Source organism: Wyeomyia smithii, chromosome 2 (genome assembly GCF_029784165.1).
Source record: "Wyeomyia smithii strain HCP4-BCI-WySm-NY-G18 chromosome 2, ASM2978416v1, whole genome shotgun sequence".
NCBI lineage: Eukaryota > Metazoa > Arthropoda > Insecta > Diptera > Culicidae > Wyeomyia > Wyeomyia smithii.
The window spans coordinates 28,037,576-28,060,965 of record NC_073695.1 but is presented as its reverse complement, the minus strand read 5'-3'; the positions used below and the strand labels follow the sequence as shown (position 1 = coordinate 28,060,965).

General features: G+C 37.7%; 1 protein-coding gene across 4 annotated transcripts in view; it reads left to right on the top strand.

Moving 5' to 3' along the window:
- The window catches only part of LOC129722356 (calmodulin-binding transcription activator 1), a 511,905-nt gene that overhangs the window by 423,373 nt on the left and 65,142 nt on the right, over positions 1 to 23,390 (top strand). For all 4 annotated transcript variants that reach the window (XM_055675739.1, XM_055675738.1, XM_055675736.1 and 1 more), the window contains exon 6: positions 22,706 to 22,773. In XM_055675739.1, coding sequence (XP_055531714.1) covers positions 22,706 to 22,773 — 68 coding nt within the window. The remainder of the gene's footprint in view (positions 1 to 22,705; positions 22,774 to 23,390) is intronic.

The window sequence follows — 23,390 nt, the reverse complement described above, 5'->3', positions numbered from 1 at the left end:
GAGCTCAAGTATCATCTCGCCAGTGCGAGATCGGCGGATACTCCGCACATCCGCCCCCAGATCCTTGAGCTGGGTTTCCCCCCTCATCTTCTTCAAGACTTCTGAGTACTTCGACCCATCCGTCTTGAGTATGAGGGCATCACCCCTACTCCGCGCCTTTTTGACCTTTTTTGGTCCTCTGGCCGCTCCGCCATCATGTCGCGTCGCACCTTCCCGACGCTTCCTACCCTCTACGGTAGTCCAACGGTTGCCCGTAGCCTCCACCTGTGCCTTTTCCGCGGTGGACCTTGAACCGGTTGGCGTGTGTTCCCGTGGGAGTAGCACGACCAATCGTTTCTTGGTGTTCCCGGGGGCCGTTTCCCCCGGGGACTGCCTCGTTCGCTTAGCGACCTGCCCCGTGGAGCAGACCGACGCGAACGAGGGGGCGTCTGTCTGCACCTCTTTAGATGCAGTCGCCCTCCCGGTCCTGGCCGCTTTCTCGGCCGCCTTCACCCGAGCTACGAGTTCTTCGTGCTCCTTTCTGGCTTCATCAATGGTGCTCCGAAGCAGGAGGAGGCTCTGCTTCAGGTCGCCAGCGATGTTTCGCCTGTTCGCCAAGAACTCGATTATGGCATCGAGTTGTTCAGACAGCGCCGCCACTCTTGGCCGCGTGTCCATACACCTTTCGACGGCCTTGACTAGCAAGGGACCGTCTACCGAGATGTCTGGTGTGGACACCGACGGATTCGCCGTTTTTCCACCTCCAGACTTCGCCGCATCCGTCTCCGCCTTCTTCTGCGGAGACCGCTGGATGCCACCTCGTGCGAAGGGATTTGGTAACCCCTCCGCACCCGTCTCTTTTGTTTTTGAGTTCAACATTTTTGTTTATTGGGTCCCCCTACCAGCCGCTATCCTTATCCATAATGGAGTAGTCGCCTAAATGGTCCCAAGGTAGTCTATGCCGGAGCAGTGAGGCCATGGCTAGGGGCGGCTGCCATAGCGCCTTATGGGCAACTATGACACCCCCGACCGGCGCTAGTCAGGAAAAGACATCTGATCCTACTCCTGCCAGGTTCCCACCAGGCAATGGACTCGGAACGTACTGGAAGGCCTGCCAGGTTTTACGGGACGGAGACCCCTGCACCGGTTGTAATCTCGCCGTTTCAAGCCGTTATCACACGACATTACTAAGGGAGCTCGGCGCAGGTGCCAGCCCAAAATCATGGTACGAAAACGAAATCCGACTCTTATCCTATAGTGATGCGACCAGTTGCCGTAATTGGGAACGTTACTGGCATCAGTCCCAATGGGCGGTATAGTGCATTTGGGTGGTGGGAGCGGCACTACTCGCTCCGTCGGAGCTGCTTCCGGCCAGTGTGGCTTTTGCGAGAATTCAGCGGCCCAGTGCCTGAATCTCGCCACGACCTAGGCTAGCTCCCGCTGATGGTCCGGGACTGCTTGCTAGCAGTGAGCACTTCCGTGGCCTTCGGTAATCGCCAATTACCGACCCGTGGTGGCATTCAGCTCTGCCAATGGTAGGTGTCTGATCTACGTATAATGTCAGCAAAATGTCGATTTTGCCCCAAATCACCTACAATACAAAAATTGGTTTATCTGCTGACATTCTACATAGTTCAGACACGTACCATTCGATTTCTGAGACTTTTTTACTTAAAATAAGATATAATTTGACTACCACTTTAAGATATTAGCGGATTACCATTAATGCTTATACTAAAACTATGCCAAACCCGGTTTCGTAGAATCGCCGTTTTGAGCTCAGTTTTTGTCCGATTTAAGATCTGATCTATATATGTTCAAACTCGGGGAAATTTAGTTTTGCATAAAAATACACAAAAAAATTATATATAGAAGCCAAGGCAGAAAAAAGTCAATTTTTGTTGCACTGTGTAATCCTTAATTTTTTTTCAGTTTGAGCTTTTGAAATGCATTTCTTTTTTATTTTGTCGACCAGTGAATCTTCCCAAAAGAAACATATCTTAATTGTAGTTCCGGAATCTGCAAGGTGAGTTTTCGGAATTTATTAGGGATTTGTCGCAAGGTATACATTTGGTCTGTGGTCGCTCCATCCCTCGAAAACCACTGTGGTGTTCGCCAACAAAGGGTTCCTGCAACGGCCTTAACCGATAGAACAGGATCCGAGGAGATTCTTGTGTACGGTATTAAGAAGAGTTATGCCCCGATAGTGGCCAAAAACAAACGAATTCCTGATATGTAATTCAAGACCTCAAATCATTTGTGAGTTTGAATTCCACATTTATAATCTACAATTCCGAATTTCAAATTTCTAAGAAATTTCCGTGCACCAAATCCTAATTTTTCCAAAAATCTTCAAATCCCAAATCACGAATTTCAAATTGCTAATCTTAAACTTCAATATCCCCGAAGTATGAAACCGTAATAACTTCAATATTCCATGTTCCATGTTGTAAATGTCGAATTCATGACTCGGAATCCCGAATGTCTCGTATTCAAAACGATCCATACCAAATATAAAATCCAAATTTCAAATCTGGAGTCCCAAATCCAAAATGTAAAATTTCAAATAAAAAATCTTCAACCCAACCAACTGATTTTAAATTCTAAATCTCAAATCCCAGATCCCTAATACCGTATTGTATATTCCGAATAAAATTCTGATATTTTAATTTTGAAATCGTATCTCACAATTTTCTCACAACTTCAAAATATAAAATTTTAAATTTTGTACTGTAAACCATGTAATCCATATCCTGTTCCCCATATCTGGTTCTTGATACCTAATTTCAAACTTCAAATCTCAAATTCTCGATCTTCAATTCGAAGATTCAACTATTATGAGACCAACAACGATCAAATAAACACCAAATCTCAGATCAATTAATTTATTTTTCAACTCCGAATTCCAGATCTTAAATTGAAATTCCCAGATCCTAGTTTCAAGTTTGAAATATCATGCCTAAAATTTGGCAGTCCTGAAACGTAGTGTAAATCTTGAATTTCTAGTCCCCCAATTACAAATATCTTACTCACTATCCTAAATCACAAATCCCAGTTTCTTCGCTAAGACCCGAGTCCCAAATTTAAAATTAAATATCTCGAATCAAAAATACAAAAACGTTCCACAACTCAATTCAAATTTTAACTTGGAAATCTTGTTTCACGAATTTAGAAGAGAGCCCAAAACTTCAATTTTAAAAATCTTATTTCGAACCTTAATTCCAAATCTGGTAACAAACTATAATTCCATCCCGAATCTCTAATATCAAACTCATGTTTTGAACCTCAAAATCTTCGATTTTTAAATCAAAATCTAGCTTTACCAAGCTATATGATAGGGCAGATGTTTGTTTACCTTCATTTTGCAACAATAACTTGTTCAACCTACGAAGCAACATTACACTATTCAAGTAATAGGGCATACACGGTAAAGAATTTAATTAAGCCTTTTCCATTGGGAAACATTCTGTACTTCATTATCATTACCTCTATGAATATTTTTTTGATTAAACTATTGATATGTCCTGCAGAAATACATTTCGTGTAAAGAACATGGTTATAATACTTTGAACTATACTGAACGAACCGGTTAACAGTCTCAAAAAAGCAAATCATTCGTCTGCTTGGCCTCTGGCATCAAACTCTAAAAGTTTACCAAAACAGAAGCTTTTCAAATTACGTATCAAGGTCCCGCATCTCTACCGTCTAATCGATGGAAGGTAGGAAAATTTTCTTTCTACCCGAATGAAAAATAGTTTAGCTCATTATTTTTCCATCATACCTGACCGGTTACACACATTTTACATCGACAAACTGCATGCTCTAACGTCAACGTGCGAACAACATTGCACAGGCTGTATCAGCGGCACCTCCTTCTCATTTTTCTTCTGCCAGTGCGATGCGAGAAACGAGGTCAAGAAGGCGATACCGACCAGCCTTGCCACACCACCAGTAATCAGTAAACGACCTGTTCGGGTGTGTATACCAGAACATAAATATTATAGTGAGTGGGGCAGTTGGCAGCGTAGTGTGGCGCAAAATCCAGCTAGTGTTGCTGCTGCTGCTGTTGCTTCTATTTGCCAGTCACGAATCCTCCCACGCTCGGCGGAATGAACGAATCCTTCCGAGCAGGCACGACGAGAAAAACTGGTCCAAGAAGTTGCAGCCCAGCAGCAACTGGAAAGAAACCGAATGGTTCGGGTAGCGGGTCGGAAAAATCTATCTGAAATAATTATATGCGCTAGATTTGATGCTCCAAGCTCAGTTTTAGCTCAGGGGAGCAAGTCGGGTGGAGAGTGACGATGAAAGCGAAAGATGTTTCCTGTTCCCCTTCGACTGAACGGAACCCTGCCGGCGGCCGTAGGATAAATGATGGGCGGGGGTGTCGTCATCGCGTCGTCGTCGTCGTCGTCGTCGGCGTCGTTGTGCTCGTTGAGAGAACTTTAGACCAACGGAGGTGAGATAGCAACAGTGAGATCATGAGACAGGAGAGCGGTCGTGGGAGTGACTGCGATAGCGTGGGAAAATTGTAACGTGGGGAAAACGGATAGCGAAAAATCGGGTCGCTTCTGGTGCGGGGGTTGTTTTTCATCGTCGTCCGTCGTTATCGCCGCTTACGGTGGAGGCGGAAGTGGCACCGGCAGTAGAAAATAACATCATCATCATCATCAGCAGCAGCACCGTAGTCGTCATCATCGTTTGCACACGGTTTCGATTGGGTTGGGCTCGAGGTTTTTGGCTATTCGCGCTTTTTCCACTTTGTTACTCTATCGTTAAATGTATGAATGATGGGAAATTGAATGCTGGATAGTGAAACGAACCGATAACGTGATGCAATTATTACGACGCTTATGGTATATTGTGGATATCTTTGGAGTGGTATTCATCATCAGATTGTTGTTATTTTTGAGTACCAATTGATTGTTCTGATGTTTTGTATACAATTGATTGTTTTGGTATCTATCATTCGGTAGAGCTAAAAATCTACGGAAATGAGTATTCTGTAATATTTTTTATATAACTTGTAGCAGTTTGCTAGTCTGATATATTACGATGGAATGAATTTAGTTAGTTTTTTGTGTAATTATGATATAGTTTTAAAATTATTGCCTTAGCCCCATGATGAAAAATAATTTCGCGTAAAATTATGCTTAGAAGTTTCTTTGAAGATATTATGAGCAATAATCACACTTTCATGCTTAATTCCACGTAAAATTCTTGCACATATGTGAGAAGTTTTTGATAGCAGCATGAAGCAGCAGTGTTGCTGAAAAAAAAAAACAATGTTGAGCCGACATCGAATCATTTTTTACGTTAATAACTTCTTTTACAAGCGTATTAGTGCCTTATATGCCTTGCCTCATATAAAAGCGTATGGAAACTTTTTGGGCACAAAAATCTAGTTCCACCGATCGATCTGAAAATTCAAACACTTGTTATAGGATCCATAAGGAACACGGAAAGTGCATTAGAGCAGACATTACTTTTTGTCCACCCGTGTTTCTTATATATAGCCATCTCGCAACCTATTTTTACTAAATATGGTTTTTATACTGATATTCAATGATCGAGTCACTTTCGTATTTTTTGTTTTGCGTTCCATCAGTTTGTTGAGCGATTTAGAAAGCTTCCGACATAATAAAAACTATTTAAGCACAATTATGAATAAATTTACAGATAGTTTATAATTAGTTTGTCACAGCAATGTGGGGTTTGCGTTTGTTTCCAAGGAGTTTCGCTATCTAAATTCGTAAACTAACCATTACAAATTTGAAATTTCAAAATCCTCCGATTTGAAAATACCAGAATACATTTGAAAACATACATTTTTAAATACAATCAGATCGATCATATATAAAATCTTGAAATCTATGACTCCGTGACTCTATAAAAGCATTATTCATAAAAAATGAGGTTGGTAATCTATAGAATCACACTTCCATTAACCCATGATTCGAAAAATCCATCAACTCATGAACCCCTCATACATACAAGAATCCACAAATTCTGGTATTCATATGTCTAAAATTTCATAAATTCAAAAACTGATAAATACTTGCATTCATAAATCCATAAACCTATTAATCCATGAATGTATAAATCAGTAAATCAGTAAATCCTTCAATCCTTTAATTCATAAATTCAGACATCCATATTTTATCAATTTTCTCAATGTATATGAATCCAAAAATTCATAAATAATTCATGGTTAAATTTTCAAAAACAATAAAATCCATAAAATAAAAATCCAGAAGTTTATGACTTCACAAATTCATAAATCCATTATATGCATTTATACAATGACTGTATGGAAAAAGTTTCATAATCGAATTCAAAGAACCAACCATATACATTTTGTTTGTTGGCCCAAAAAATGAACCTGTGCAGAATTCCAGCCCGATCGGACATCATTTGGAGGTGCCTCAATAATCTCAAAGTTTTAATACTTTGACTCTCGAAAATCCACCCAGTACATGGAGTACATGAAATCGGGAAAATTGATTTTTTTTCAATAGCTTAAGATGCCCAAGAAACATAGAAATAATTTAAATGTGCTATATCCCTAAGCTATGTCGATGGATTTTCGTCTAAAACTAAACCAGATTTCTTCGTTTTATGCAATTTCAAACCATTTGGTATCAAACAAAAATGCGATTTTGCCAATTTCATGTTTCCCCCTCTGGGTCAAAAATCAAAACTTGGAGCGATTTGATCTAAATCAAGGCCAGTTAAGCTGAAATTTTGCACAGGTCATTTTTTTGGGCTAGTAAATAGAATGTATATAGTCGATATTTGAAAATTTGGCATGAGCTCTTCCGCTGTCACCCTGACATATACATAGGAAAATAACACAATAAATGCAAATCAATTAATAAATCCTTGAATACATGTATCCGTGAATCCTTGATTTCATATGTTTAAAGCTCATTAATTCAAAAATTAACAATTCCTTACATTCATATATCCTCAAATCAATGAATCTATGAATTCATAAATCAATTTATCCTGGAATCCATAAATTTTCAAATTCAATCCGTGAATTTCGTGAGATTATAAAATCATAGATCTCCCAACCCATACAACCATACATTCATAAACCCATAACACCATTAATTATTCAAATCTTAAATATATGAATAGAGAAAATCATAAATAATTCATTATTCTTAAAATCCGTGTATCCTTGTGTTTACTCTCCAATTGAATAATTCATGAATATATGGTTCATTATTCTAACAATGACATAACAAGCTTGGTGTCGTATGTTTGAATCCCGGCTCTGGAGAGACTGCTTGTTTTAGTAGGATCGTAGCGTTAGTCCCGAAATTACCCTGTCCACGGAATTAAGCATCTATCAATTTTTAATCTTCGATCCCATAAATTTCCACATCCATAGGTCTTAAAAATACTAAAATCTTTGAATACATGAATCCGTAAATCGTTGAATTCATATGTCTCAAAATTAATAAACTCAAACATTAACAAATCTTCAGTCGATAGCAACCTCTCGTCGCGATCGGTAGTTGTTTTCTTAAGCTCCAAGCGTCGTATTGTAAAACAAAGGGAAGATAAATGACCTTTGTTCTATTGTTCTAAAATAATTGGTCACGAGGCATCATACTTTGGTCTTATATAGCAAATAACACCGAATTTGGTGATTCTAGACAGCTGACACTGGTTTAACTAAGTTATCGAAGAGGAATTATCGGATTTCGTGGGAGTAAGAAGAATAGTAGTGTAGTCGAGCTCGGCTCGTACCGCCATTGCTGTAATCTGAAAACACGTGGCTTGCAAGTGCATAATTATCGTAGTTTCTGTGGCTGATTTGTCATCGTTTAAGAAACAAATTATCATAGCGTGCATTCGGTCCGATACACCCGACAATGGCGTCGGGTGTGCATAACTTCCTAGACCCTGGTGGGGGTTCAGGTAACAAAATCGATGGATCTCATACGGGGAGGACAATCTCCAGTTGGATGGATCCTAGAAACGAATGTGGTCGACTCTCTTTTCTTCGCCTTGAGGCGGATGGAGGGGTCCTGCCTAAAAATCCTTTCCTGATCAGAACCTCCATTGAAAAAAGTGTTAACGGCAGAATTGAAGGTGCGTTTACAGAAAACCAGGGAAAAATGTATGCTTTGAAAGTTCGCAATGAAAAACAGGTTGAAAAGTTACTTAAACTGAATACGTTACTTGATGGAACAAAGGTAAAAATTAGTCATCACCCCAATCTTAATAAAGCCCGATTCGTTGTCAGTTGCAAAGAAGTCATTGGCATTCCCGAAGAAGAGTTAATAGACTATCTTAAACCTTATGGCATCACTGATGTTAGAAGAATCACCAAGAAAAGCGGGTTATTGCGTGAAAACACAAGTACAATCATTGCGACAATCAGCGGTACAACGATTCCTGAATACATTGAATTCGGATATGTGAGATGCAAGACAAGACCTTACTACCCAAGCCCCATGCAATGCTTTCAGTGCTGGTCATTTGGCCACACTCGAATGCGATGCCAGCAGACTCAAACAAAATGCGGGAACTGTTTGTTCTCAGATACATACTTTAGATGATGAGAACAAATGTTATCAATTAGCATTCTGCAGTAGATGTAACTCCGATTCCCACGCACTATCAAGTGAACAATGTCCCACCTATATAACGGAAAAGGAAATACAACACATTAAGGTAGACTCGGGAGTTTCATACCCGATGGCCAGAAAAATGATAGAATCTCGTAAAAACACACGCTCGTTTATTGGAGTAGCAACCGCTGGAAAAGAACAACAATTTTCCAACCTAATATCAGAGCTCGAGAAGTTGAAAATAGAAATTATTAATAAAGATCGCAGAATTAGTCAACTAGAATCGTCATCTAGTACAAATAGGATGGAACTCATACAGAAGCATGGCACTATCGAAGACCTGGTAGCTGAGAACATACAACTCAAAGCGAAGGAAAACAAGAAAGATCACGAAATCAGTGTTTTACGAAAAATTCTCTCAGAAAGTAAAAACACGCAACAAATGGAAAAACCCGAACAACAAATTCCTGAAGAAAACTTCTCGTCAACCAAACAAATTACCAAGTCATCTTCAAAACAACAGCAACCGAAACAACAAAAACCTAAGAAAAAAGCTGAGGAACGACATTCCAGCATTATCACAAACGCTATTAATGAAATGCACACTAAACGAAATATGCAGATAGAAACTAGAAACACTAAAGCCAAAATTACCCGCTTAGGAAGTAGAGAATTTCTTAGCGAGTTTCTCTCCGACACATCTGATGACTCAATCAATAAGGACAACGCCGAACATCTCGATGCTATTCCGATGGTAACATAACACACTAATCTGCACAAAGTTTTGCCTTCCTTTTTTTTTAGGGGAAGCTTTTATTATTCAGCTGTTACATCCCATGATATGACCTCGCACTCACCCAATCATCTTTTAATGGATCCTTTATGCTCTAGAAATCATAATTATGATCATGTTTCTGACGGTGCTTCCGCTAGAGCTCAGACCAGTTCTGAAAACGACAGAACTTGCAATATTCACGATTCAATTGCCTCATGTAGTAATTCTATTGAAAACATTCTAGCATTGCAATGGAACGCAAACGGGTTGTTCAACCAGTGGAACGATTTACAAATGTTAACACTAAATAAACCACGTGTCCTAGCTATACAAGAAACCCACTTTCGAAAGGATATAAACCCGTCGCAATGGATGGGTAGTCGTTACAAATGGTTGCAAAGGCACGGATCGAACAAATATCAATCAATTGCTTTAGCTGTAAGAAACGATCAACCATTCACAGAAATTGATATCGATAGTCCCCTACTTTCAATCGCTGTTCGATTACTAGGAACAATACAAATAACAATTGTCAACATCTACATTCCCACTAGGGGCATTGAGAATCTTCAGCACCATTTAACGCATCTTATTAGTAAGCTAGAAACACCGTATATCATCCTAGGTGATTTTAATGCCCACCACAGCTCATGGGGATCAAGCAGAAACGATGGAAGAGGTATTATAATCAACGATACGGTAGAAGAGACCAATTCTGTTATTTTAAACGACGGCTCTTTCACATTTTCAAGAGGAAACTGCAGTTCCGCAATTGACCTCTCAATTGCATCAGCTGATGCTTTACCTAAGATCTCCTGGAGTGTTGCTAAAGACACTCATGGAAGCGATCACTTTCCCATATTTATCAATTTAAATGACTCTACCCCTCAAACGACTCGTCGACCCAAATGGAAATTTGATCAAGCTGACTGGACAAAATTCGCATTAAAGGTTGATTGTAATATACCACCAAACACTGTACTATCCACACAACACCTTGCAAATATAATCATAAACGCTGCTGAAGAAAGTATACTACAAACATCCACTATCCCGGGAAAAAAAGCTATCCATTGGTGGAATCGTGCTGTCGCAGAAGCAGTTCGCACAAGAAGAAAGGCTTTGAGAAAACTAAGAAAAACACCTGAAGGACACCCCCTATTGTTAGAAAGACCTAATGACTTTAAAAAAGCCCGCAATGAAAGCCGACAAATCATAAAAAAGGCAAAAATTGAAAGTTGGGAAGAGTTTCTTGATGGCATAGATTCTGGGGTGTCAATTTCAGATACATGGCGACGAGTAAACTCACTCTCGGGTAAACGTAGAAAAAACGGAATAATTATAACAAAAAGTGATGGTACAACTACTGACTCACCCACCGAAATTGCCGATAACTTGGCGGAATACTTCGAGAACCTATCTTCTAACAATGGATACTCTCAAGAGTTTTTATTTAATAAAACCACCGCGGAAGCTGCAGGTATTAGTTTCGAAAATCAATCGGATAGAATCGGTTATAATGTCGATTTCACCATGATGGAATTACTTTACGCCCTGAATAGTAGCAAAGGAAATTCCACAGGCCACGATAGAGTCGGTTATCCCATGTTAAGAAACCTGTCAGTAAAAGGAAAAACAACGCTCCTCCAAACAATTAACGCTGTGTGGAATAACAAACCTTACCCCCGTGAATGGCAAAGCAGTATAATAATTCCGATACCAAAACCAGGAAAATCATCACACACTGCTTCGGATTTCAGACCGATTAGCCTTACCAGTTGCATTGCCAAAACGGCCGAAAGAATGGTTAATAGACGGTTGATCACTTATTTAGAAGAAAACGACCGCTTAGATCACAGACAATTTGCTTTCAGAAAAGGTAGAGGCACAGGAGCCTACTTTTCTGACTTTGGGTACATCGTCGATCAAGCTTTAGCTGAAGAGAAACACATTGATGTAGCGGCTTTAGACTTGTCAAAGGCATACAATAGAATATGGAAATATGGGGTGTTGATGCAAATGAAAAAAATAGGGTAACAGGTAATATGGGAAGGTTTATTGCAGGATTTCTCGGAGATAGATTCTTTCAGGTAGCGGTGGGGAACACTTTATCGGAAACGAAGATCGAAGTTAACGGGGTCCCACAAGGATCAGTACTAGCGGTAACAACGTCTTCGGCAACTTACCCCCTGGAATATATCCACTGGTATATGCCGATGATATAATATTAATTGTCACAGGTAAAAGTGTGTATAGGACGAGACAAAAACTGCAGACTAGTATAAGGCAGGTAGCCAAATGGTCGGAAAAATATGGCTTCCAACTAAGTTTGGAAAAATGCGCTATTAGTCATATTTGCCAGAAAAAACATCATCCTTGGAGACATCCAGTTACTGTGAATGAAACGGAAATTCCGTTCAAAAAAATTTTAAAAATTCTTGGTGTAACAATTGATCGGAAATTTAATTTTGGCCCCCATTTCAGAACACTAAAAATAGAAGTAAAATCAAGACTTCAACTTATGAAAACAATATGTAAACGACACAATAACGGAAATCGTAGGACTCTGATTCAAGTAGGAAATAGTATTTTAATATCAAAACTACTGTATGGGCTTGAACTTAGTGGACGAAATTATGAAACACTGATTAGCATTCTGGGTCCAATATACAATAAGACCATTCGGCTCTGTTCAGGGTTGCTACCGTCAACACCTGCAATCAGTGCCTGTTTCGAAGCGGGCGTTCTTCCTTTTAACGCCACGGTAGCGCTCGCTACCGTCCGAGGGGCTGTGGGTGCGCTGGAGAATCCTGTCAGAAACACATACTCCGTAAGCACCATAACAGATCCCATTTCTCAAAGGTTTCCAAACTGTTTGAAGGGAAAGGTAAACCCCAATGTACTATATGCGGTGTCGATCTTACCATCGAACATATTCTAATTAACTGCCCGCAATACCAGGATATTAGAAATACTTATCTAGAAGACACATCAATCCGAAATATTCTTTCGAACGATCTCAATAGGGAAACACAACTGATTCGTTTTCTCAGGGATGCCAAATTATTTGACCGAATCTAATCTTAAAGCCATGCTCGTTGACTAGGGTTGGAAATTCCTCTTTTACATTTGCAGACAACAAAACAGCTAAAAAAGGAGCGTACAAATCGTCACAGAAGCCTTCCAAAATCGAATATCAGTACCGAACGTATTATAAAATTATATTTATTATGAATTGAAAAAAATAATTATCAAAGTGATGAATGACTAACGGTTAAAGTCACTATAATTAAATAAATAAATAATAAATTAACAAATCTTCTTATTCATGAATTCACAAACCTGTGAATCCACCAATCCATGAATTTTCCAAATCCATGCAACCATGGATCATATATCCATTAACGCATAAATTCGTGAATTCATAAGTTTCATGATCCCAAATCCATAAATTCATAAATTCAGCAATTCATGAATTCATGCAATATATTTATAAATTCATATTTTTGTGTGTCAACAAATTCGTTGATATTTAAATTCACAAATTCATAAATCTATGAATTCCTGAATCAATGATTGCATGAGTCCTTAAACTTATGAATCCACAAATGCATAAATTCATGAATTCATAAATACATAAGTGTAGGAATCAATGAATTTATCACTCCGGAAATTTATAACTCCAAAAATTCAGAAATCTATTGATCCAAAAGGCCATAGTTTCTCAAATCGATAAATCCAATAATTCGAAAATAATTAATCCAATTATCCATGATCCACCCATAGATCCGAGGGATTATAAGTTTATGAATCTATAAATACAATACGCTTTAATTGTATAGGTATGTATACCCCAAACCATAAACTTTAAATTTGTAATCTATGAATCAATCAATTTATAAATCTCAAAATCACAAAACCCGTAAATCCATGAATCCATAAATTTAATCCGTAAACCCATGAATATTTAAACTAATAAATCCATTAATCTACAAACCCAAAATCATATTTCTATTGAATTTATTATACTATGCATCTAAAAATCCACATATCGATTGTACAATCTATGAATCCATAAATCCTTAAAAATAGTTTTGTAATCTGCGTAAAAATACTGCGTAAATTTCAAAGTTTGTGCTGAAAATCCACAAATCTGTAGATCAGATAATACATAGTTTTGACGTTGACTAACGTCTATATCGAAGTTAGGCACCTGAATTTGAAAATCTAGTAATTCAACCAGGGAAAACCAGGGAAAAGTGGTCAGGTTTTGAACGCTTATTTTTCAGTCATTTATAATCAGGTTTTCGAGGTTTTGGCATCAATCGATCAGAAATTCTTTTACGGTTAAATTTATGTAACAAAAACAAACTATTGTTTGAGATACACTATTGAAAAATTGTTTATTAATATCGATTGTCTACATCATACCGCGCAGCCAATCACTACCTCTCTTCCCAAGCACAGTCGACACTTACGGATACAATCGATCTGACTTTGTTCTTATCACTTTCTGTTTCCGATGTTTATTAGCGTTCCTTGTCAATCAATTTCTACTTAGCCCCTCCTTCTTTCTAACTAACTGACGAAGCCTTGGTATAAAAGGTACCGTTCGAACATTTCACCCCATCAGTTTCATTACTAAACCGTACAGGTTAAATACGGACGCTAGGTGTTAGCAGCTGAAAGGAGGAAAGACAAAATAGTACCGGTCATCTCGTGCCGGTTTCACCCGTAATGCTGGTGGCTGTTAGTAGTACATGGCTACTGCAAAATACTAAAATGGCTGAAATTTTGGACGGACTAACCAATAAACAAGAATAATCGGCAACTGTCACCTTGTGGTGCCTCGAAGTTTTGTAAAAGAAGCGTTGCAACACCCTCTACTATTTGTTTTAATGGAATATAAGAATACTGTAGTCAACGTCATGCGGTCGTGTTTTGAATACCACCCTCCTACTATTTTTAATTCATGGATCCGTAAATCAATAAATCTCAAAAATCAATAAAGTGGAAAGATCCCTAAATCCATAAGTTCGTTCATAAATTCAGAAATCCATTTATCTATATACAAATCCATTAAAAATAAATACATCAACCCTCAAATTTGTAAATCCGCAAACTAATCAATTTGTATATCCAAAAATCCATACACCCATAAGTTCAACAACTGCGAATTCCATTGATCCCTGGATCCATAGACTCATGAATCCATGAATTCATAGATTAAAAAATTCGCAAGCTTATAAATTCTTAAATTAATGAATCCCATTAAGCCATCAATCCCAAATGTAATATATCTATTGATATTCAAACCTATAAATCCAGAAATCCGTCGGTCCATAAATCCATAGATTAACATATCCATAAATCCACGTATCCATTTAAAAACCTTTGTGTAATCCTCGTAATAAAATGTCCATACTCCAAAGTCTGTGCCGAACATTCATAAATCTGTGAATCCAAAAATCCATTAATTTTTAAATCCATGCGTCCAAGGATCCATAAACCGATAAGTCCATGGATCCATAAGTTCAGTGATCCCTGAATCCATGAATTCAGAAATCTATGAACCTATAGAGAAATTCATATATACCTCAATCCCTAAATGTGTAAATCCATGAATCATTCAATATTTAAATCCAAAAACCGCGAATCATTGATCCATAAATCCATATGCCCAAAGGTTAATGAGTTTCGAATTCCTAAGGATCTAAAAGATCGTTAAATTATTAAAACCAATAATTCACAAACCCGTTAGGCAATTGTTAGAAAAAAAATATTACTATTAAATCCATATAATAATGAATCTATGAATACACGTGTCCAACAAAATCCAATATGAATCCATAAATCCTAAAAAAAAATCTCTAATCCGCGTAGAAAAACTGTCTAAACTCAAGAGTATGTGCCAAAAATCCATAAATCTATCAACTCATGGACCCAAAAATCCATAAATCCGTAAATCCATAAATTCAAAGTTCCCTAAATCCATAAATTGAAAAATCCATAAATCTATATACAAATCCATAAAAACATAAGCCCTTATATCTGTAAATCCAATCAACCAATCAATATAATAATCCAAAAATTCATAAAGACACTAATCCAAAAAACCGTGACTCATTAATCCTTGAATCCATATACCATAATGCATCAAATTTCGACACTTTAGCTATGATGTAACTTCTCGCACTAAAATATCAACAAAAACTTTCTCATCGATCTTAAAGGTTTAGCATGTTGGTTATTTTATTGTTGTTGCAACTAAGTGTCGAGCTTCGTAGCCGCAAGGTTACAGAGTCCGCTTTGACAAGCGAATGGTGATAGGTTCGAATCTTAGTAGAACCAAACCATTCGTTCGCAAAAAGGACTTTAAGTATGGGTTTATTCTCAGGCTCTTCCACACAAAATCTTCTCTCCAGATTTAATAACCTCTCATCTAAAGCTTCGATAATATCATAGACTATAGCACGTTCACGCTGTTAGAGTGATAGCTTACAGGAGGATATGATAGAATCGTTAAGGAAGAAAGTTGGTTACTAAACCTGAATAAGAAGACAAAAAGTACTATTACTTCCCTCCAGACTTGATAACTACTGGTCTAAAACTTCGATAATATCATAGACTATAGCACGTTATATGCTTTTAGAGTGATAGCCTGCAGGAGGATATGATAAGGTCGATAAGGAAGGAAGTAGGTTACTAAGTCTGAAGGAGAAGACAAAAAGCACTATAACACGGAGCAGGTTACTTCTCAATAAGTAGCACTGCAAAATGGTAAAAAAACAGAAATGCGCAAACAGCGAAAATGTCCGGACAATGCCACAATAGATCAAACAAATACTGGTCGCGGTGGGGTCCATACAAAAAAAAAAGTGCTATTTATACAGATTTAATCACATTTTGTACACGAAAACAAGGAGAATTTAAAAATCGGCTTTGATTCGAACTCCGAACACTTCAACGTAATCGCTAAGAGATAGATAGGCAAACCGTCTGAACACTGACTGTCACTTTTTTCAACGCCTGCTGATTCCCCGGAAGTGGCCCTACAGTAAAGAACCATACTTCACTGGGTGAAGGACATTCCAAGGAATTAAATGGTGTATAATAATCATGCTATTTATTAAACTAGCTCTAATAGTTCATTAAGCAGACAGTATATGAAGTAGAGAGAACGAAAATTAAGCGAACTGGAAATATGATACAGATTTGGAAAAATATACCGCATCCCGACGGGACTAGCTCTAATAATTCGATTTTTATTGTAAAGTGTTCGAAGTTTGAATCAAAACGGTACTCAAATATCAATGAATTTATAAATTCGTAAACCCAAATATCCTTAAATCAACAAATGCAATAATCCACCAAACCATTAAGTCATAAACCAAAAAATCTTATTTCTATTGAATCCATAGAATAATATATCCATTAATGCTTGTTTGAAAAAAATTTCATCATCGAATTTCAAAAACCGACCATGTACATTTTGTTCATTGGGCCAAAAAATGATCTGTGCCAAATTACAGCTCAACCGGACATGATTCAGGGGTGCCTCAAAGTGCTTAAAGTTGTGATTTTTCGACCTTCGGAAAACTACCAAGGGGGGAGTACAGGAAATTGGGAAAATCGATTTTCTTCGATGTGTTTTACTAAAAATGCATAAAACGTCGAGATCTGGTGTTATCTCGAAAATAAAAATTTTTTTTATTGAAAATCGACCTAGAAACCCGTCTTAAAATACTTCATATTAAGCCTTTATATTTGTGTTTGAAATTTCATGATATTCAAAGAAAAAGAGAATTCTAACCTCTTAATCCTCTGTTACACGCTTTGTTATGTTTTGAACCAATCAATTTATGAATCTAAAAAGCCATAAAGTCATAAATGCAAAATTCGTGAATTCCATTGATACTAAAATTTTAACCCATGATTTCGTGAATTCATAAGCCCGTAAATCCTTCAACTGATAAATCAATCAATCTAAGAACCATCCACAGCTTGGTAATCCAAAAAATCATATCATGTTCTATACTTATTTATATTTATAAACCTATAGATCCACAAATCCATAAGTCCATGAATCTATAGATGATTATAGGGTCAGAACTCGTGAAACGGGTCACTAGAAATGGCGATGACTAATTTTTTCAAATAAATATAAAAAACTTTAAGAGTTTCGCTCGGGAAGTTGATTTTCCATTTTTTACTGAATTTGAGTAAGTTTTCAAGTTGTTATTGTCATTTGAAATTTAGCAAACTTTACCTAGTTTTTGCAGGACAGTTTTGAAATTTTGTCAAAAACCCTGGATTTTTTCAGATTTTTCAGTGCCCCAGAACATGAATATATACTGTTAATATTTAAATACCTACTATTGAAAAAAAAAATATTTTCGTTCAGAAAAAATATTTCCAGAAACTACAACTTGGTTTGCATCTGCTGTGAAAACTTTATTAAAATCGATGCAGTATTCTCAAAGATATGTTTATTGAAAAAAAAAAAAAATGTTGACCTAAATTTAAAATGACAATAACAACTTGAAAACTAACTCAAATTCAGTAAAAATTGGAAAATCAACTTCCCGAGTGAAACTTTTGAAGTTTTCAATATTTATATGAAAAAATTGGACATCACGACTTTTAGTGGTACGTATCACGAATTCTGACCCTATAACCATAAATCCACGTATCCATAGAAAAAAATAAGAATCCATAAGTCCATTAAAAAATCGGCAATCTGCGTAAAAAGCTGCCTGAACTCTGGAATCCGCGCTAGAAAGATGAGTACCTACAAAAAATGCGGTAAAAGAAAACTTAAGTATGAATCCACAAGTTCTTAAATTCATAAATCCTTGAATAATTCAAAATTCATAAATTCTTTCGTTAGAACTGTGTAAATTTTCATAACCACTTCGGTACGCTGATATTCGCGATATCTGATTCTTATTTTCTGATATGCGCGTAGAAAAACACACGTAAAATGCAAGAAAAGCAACTTTAGTATGAATTCATCATTCTACGAATCCTTATATCCATGAAGGCTCACGTCCATGAGTCCTAAAATAAAGAATCACAAGAAGGTTGTATGCAAAGCCACGACCGCAAGGTTGAAGAAGAATACTTTTACAAGAAAGATAACCTGGCTGCTTGCGTGTCAGTCATTTTTTCTAGTAAATAAACGTTGACCGTTCATTGGCAGTATTGTAATTTGTTTTGTCTGATATTTTGAATGAAGTTCATTGGATATTTTTAAATTTTGCGCAAATGAGAAGTTGAAGTGCTGCCGAATTGTAATATGCACATTTAATACGACATCATTAAACGGGAACGGAACAAAGGCTACGGTTATGCAGAACGCGAATGCCGGCGCGATGCGATTCGCCTTACCGTGGTGAAATGTACAGCTCTTTTTAAGGCGCAGTAGAGCTATACATTTCAACAGATTTCGTCTTGCCGAATCGCATCGCGCCGTTATTTGCGTTCTGCATGACCGTAGCCAAACACTAAGCGACGCAAACACGTAATAATAGTCAGAGTATGCATGTAGATGAAGATAATTAACTTTGGATTATAGCGCAAAACGAGAAAATATTAACTCTTCAAATAATCATTTGTGTTCTTCAAATTTCAGTTGTTCAATTTAATATCCGATGAAACGTTTGTTTATTATCTGATGAAGCTCTTCTATAGGCCAAATGATGCATTCCCAACTTACTAGGTCCATAACTCTGCCGACCGTGCTTGGGAAACCGCGGTATAACGACCAATCAGAGGTCGAATTTTGTGTTTTGACAAGGCTTAAGAGTTTTCAATAGTACAATAGTTCGAATGATAAAATTGCAATTTCACGCATTTGGTAGGAATCTTAGAAGATTTCCTAATCAATTGCTGCAAAAACGAAGGAAATCCATCGAAAACTAACCGATTTATTAGCATTTGAAATTTTTCTCACTATTTTCAGTTTTAGATTTTCATTTTACATCCCTATGTAGCCGAACTTCCCGAGAGAAGATTCTAATTCAAAATTAAATCTTCATTAATTCATTTGCTGTCCTTATAAGGACAATTGTTCAATTTATCATTGATAGTGAGGACTAAGGCGCACGGTCAACACAATGAGAGAGGTGTTTGCATATTGAAAACTAGACACGGCTTTACTGGAGGAAGTGTTGGCAAATGCATCTACCGCTGATACCACCGCTATCATACGAAAGCGCGTCGTTTCATGTGGGGAATATCAACAACGAAAAATGAAGCGCGTCTAAGCATAACCCGAACTGTTTCGCCGTGCTGCTCCCATTTACCTTTACATCGGCCTCAGGGAAGTACCGGCTGCATCTGCATCTACCGCTGAGGCTGTCACTATACTGCTATTGGTATCAAAAGCTATTAACTCTTCAAATAAGTGTGTTATTTGTTCTCAAAAGAACAATTGTTCAATTCAAAATCGGATTTACGCAATCGCATCTCTGTAATATTACCGACAATAATATTCTTCTGAACAAACTGATACAACTTTCCCATTAGGCCTCTGTCATAATAGACGCGAAAAGCGACGCGAACCGATTCGCTCAGCTGTAGGTTAATGTACAGCCATCAGTAGAGCTGTACATCACTACTATGAGCGGCTTCGACTAAAACAGGCTCTCATATAAGGATAAAAATAGGAATGAATTATTTTACGTACGTGGTGGAATGATATAACTTGAAAAATATGTGTGACTTCATTCTGGTTCAGAGCGATCATTTGATAAGCTCCACCTCTTTTTTCAGTTTCTAAAGTTTTTCCTCAGTTTCGTAGCACGGATGCACAAAAATGATTTCTTGTGAACATTCTGTCGAGCCGGACCGATAGCACTCTCATTGAAGCAACAAAATAACATGTTTTGTGTCGTGTTGTGCAGCTTGGTTGAAGAAAATGTTCCCGTCCCCATGTCGCATGTGAGCAGATTATTGCGTTCAGTAGACAGTAGATAGTGTATCCAGCGAATAAACACCGATGGTGCTCTCACACACGCAACGGTTTTAACCGTTTTTATTGCGGTTTGTAACATCAAGCGATTTCGTTTGCTCGCTGTTGCGTGTTGCATCATGTTGCAACTTGGCAGCTGGGAGACGACGAAATTCTGTTTACGCTGATTGATTGAATCGACTTCATATTAGTTCTGCATAGTCGAACTAACTGCTTTTGTAAATGCGTACTAACAGGGCAGTTTATTATTCAATGTCGGTTAAGCTGATCGCAGCCTTTACGCTGCCCCTACAGTGGGGGGTTTACTAAATAAAGTGAAAATTAGACAACTACAACAGAATTTGATTGCATCCCGCACAGAATGTCTGCTTGTGTTGATGCCAGAAAACTATTACCCTTCAATTATTTTTTTATTTGCCTTCAAAAAAGCATGTTGCGGTTCAAAATCGGTTGCTAATTACAACCTTTGAGCTGCCCTAACATTGGGAGAATTAAGATACACGGACAACATGCACTGTGGAAGCTATTTCACATTCAAATTTAAATTGCTAGGATGCAACACAGAATACTTGCTTGCGTTGACAAAAATTATTAACTTTCAATGACTTGTTTATTTGCCTTCAAAAAGGCATTTTGATTTCCAAAATTTAATTTCCTGATGGCAATCTTCATGCTGCCCCAACACGGGGGGAATAATGGCTGTCTGGCGACGCACGCTGAGAAAAACCGCGCTGCTCCTGAGACGTGGTGACCAACCACAGAGCTAGTGCTGCTGCTAAGGAAGGACGACTGCTGTTGTCGCTGTCTAAAACTATTATGAGCGGCTCCGGCTAAAACAGGCTCTTATATAGGCCAAATAGCATGTTTTCAATTGCAAGGTATATGATCCAATCAGACCAATCAGAGGTCGAATTTTTCGTTTTGACAAGGCTTGACTATTTTCAATAGTACAATAGTGTGAATAATAAAATTACAATTATCTTATTTTGGGAAAAATCTTAGAAGATTTTCCAATCTATTGCTGCAAGAACGAAGGAAATCCATCGAATACTAACCGATTTATTAGCATTTGAAATTGGACATATTTTTCACTTTTTTCGGTTGTAGATTTTCATTTCACATCCCTATGTAGCCGAACTTCCTGAGAGAAGTATTCTACTTCAAAATACATAGTTTCCCTCAAACCCATAAATTCAAAAACAACTAATTTATAAATTCTCAAATTTGAAAGTGGTCCAGTTGGACTAATTATTGTACTTTATGACCTTTTTTCTTTTTTTGTCTTATGACTTCATTTTGAGTTTAATAATGTGAGCAACGCCTGTAGTTTCTAAGAGGATGCGAAAAATGAGCAAGGACAGATGGTGTGACTTAAATTTAGAAAAAAAGCAAATTAGTGCGTAAAGTAAACACAGCATAACGGAACTCTTCCGTTAGACGCGTTTCGGTGGAAGTTTCGTCACCAATCGAGCGTTTTGATGACTCACAGCCGTAGATATAGCGAGTCGCTATACATAGCGTATGCGAGAGAGAATTCTCCTAGTTACAAAAACAACTTCCACAAGGCAGTGCGTGTGAGTGATCGAGGCGTGATAAGAATGGGACACAATGGTAGCGGGGTTTCAATATTATTCTCAGGAGAAATTACCTTCCCAGTTTTTCAATTGACCAAAACACCATGCCGGAGACGTCGGTGAATGCGGATTCGCGTCCCGTTCGGATCGACATTTTTTTTCTAAGTCTAAGTCATATCTTTTGTCCTTGTTCATTTTTCGCATCCTCGTAAAAGTTACATACATTGGCCACTCTAATAAATATTGTAATTTTCTCTGTCAATGATTTCGTACGTGATTAACTGATGATTCGAAGCAATTCAGTTAGTTACATATTAATTACTATATTTATGTGGGGCTTCTCAGTCCATCGTTAGAAAATAGTTCTACTTTATTGAAGTTCTTCCCAATTCGTTTGCCTTATTTTGTACGGAGATTTGATTATTTTATTCATAGATATCCAAGCTACAGCTATTGGGAAGTGGCATGCTTGCTCTTGCTGTTCATCCGTGCTAATGTGTAAATGATTTTACCTTTCCTTTTACGCTTACTACTCTACTCTACCGAGCCTCGTTTCTCCTGTCAAATAGAAGTTTCGTGTGCGTTCTTTTGGCCAGTTTTATTATAAAAGGGTTTTTTTTTCTCACATAAGAAAGAAACATTCTATCAAAAACTAAAGCTACGATTTCCAAAATTTTGACAAATTATAATTGAAAAATGAATGGATTACGTTGTATAGCTTTGAACTTGCAGTAAAATAATAATTACGAATTGGCGAATGATAACACTTCAAACTAAAACTTTACTAATTATACCATTTTGCGTTTTTCTTTTCCAGGAAATTGCCGCCATACTCATCAGCTTTGATAAACATTCCGAGTGGCAGTCGAAGGAAGTAAAAACCAGGTAAGCTACAATCATTCAATCAATTACAATGTTAGAATAGCATCAGTATGTGACACAAAATCCTCGAAGGTGTTCAGCAGAAGGATTCCACACCGTTAAAACCAAACTGCGAGCTGCGAGCACATGAAAACGGTTCTCATTAGCTGTCGTGAAATGTGTTTTTTCCACACAAGGTGCCCCGATTTGGGAGCCATAAAATTATTACTCACCCCCTCTTTAGAAGAGTTCCAGCGGATTCATCTCCGACTAAACAACCGTGTGCACACACGCGGGTCATAAAATACGAAATTTCAATTTGTATATATGATCTGATGCCTTGTCAGCAACTCGGTGCTCCATTTGTTCGTGAAGAAGCGCACGGCACAGCGCTAAACTGTTGATTCTCGCGAGATGTTTCACGCGAACACATTTTTCCCGGTCCCGGCGTTTATGTGGTCGTTGTGTGTAGAAATTGTGTTGACGAACTTATTGCCGGTAATTTGCAGCGTTTTACGTGACGACTTCCCTGATGAGTCGTAAATGAGTGAAGCGATAGGGGCGAATTAGGAAGCGCTCAAGGCTGCACGGTTCTGTCGGGGTTAATGTAAATAATATTAAATAAATATTAACTAACTCAG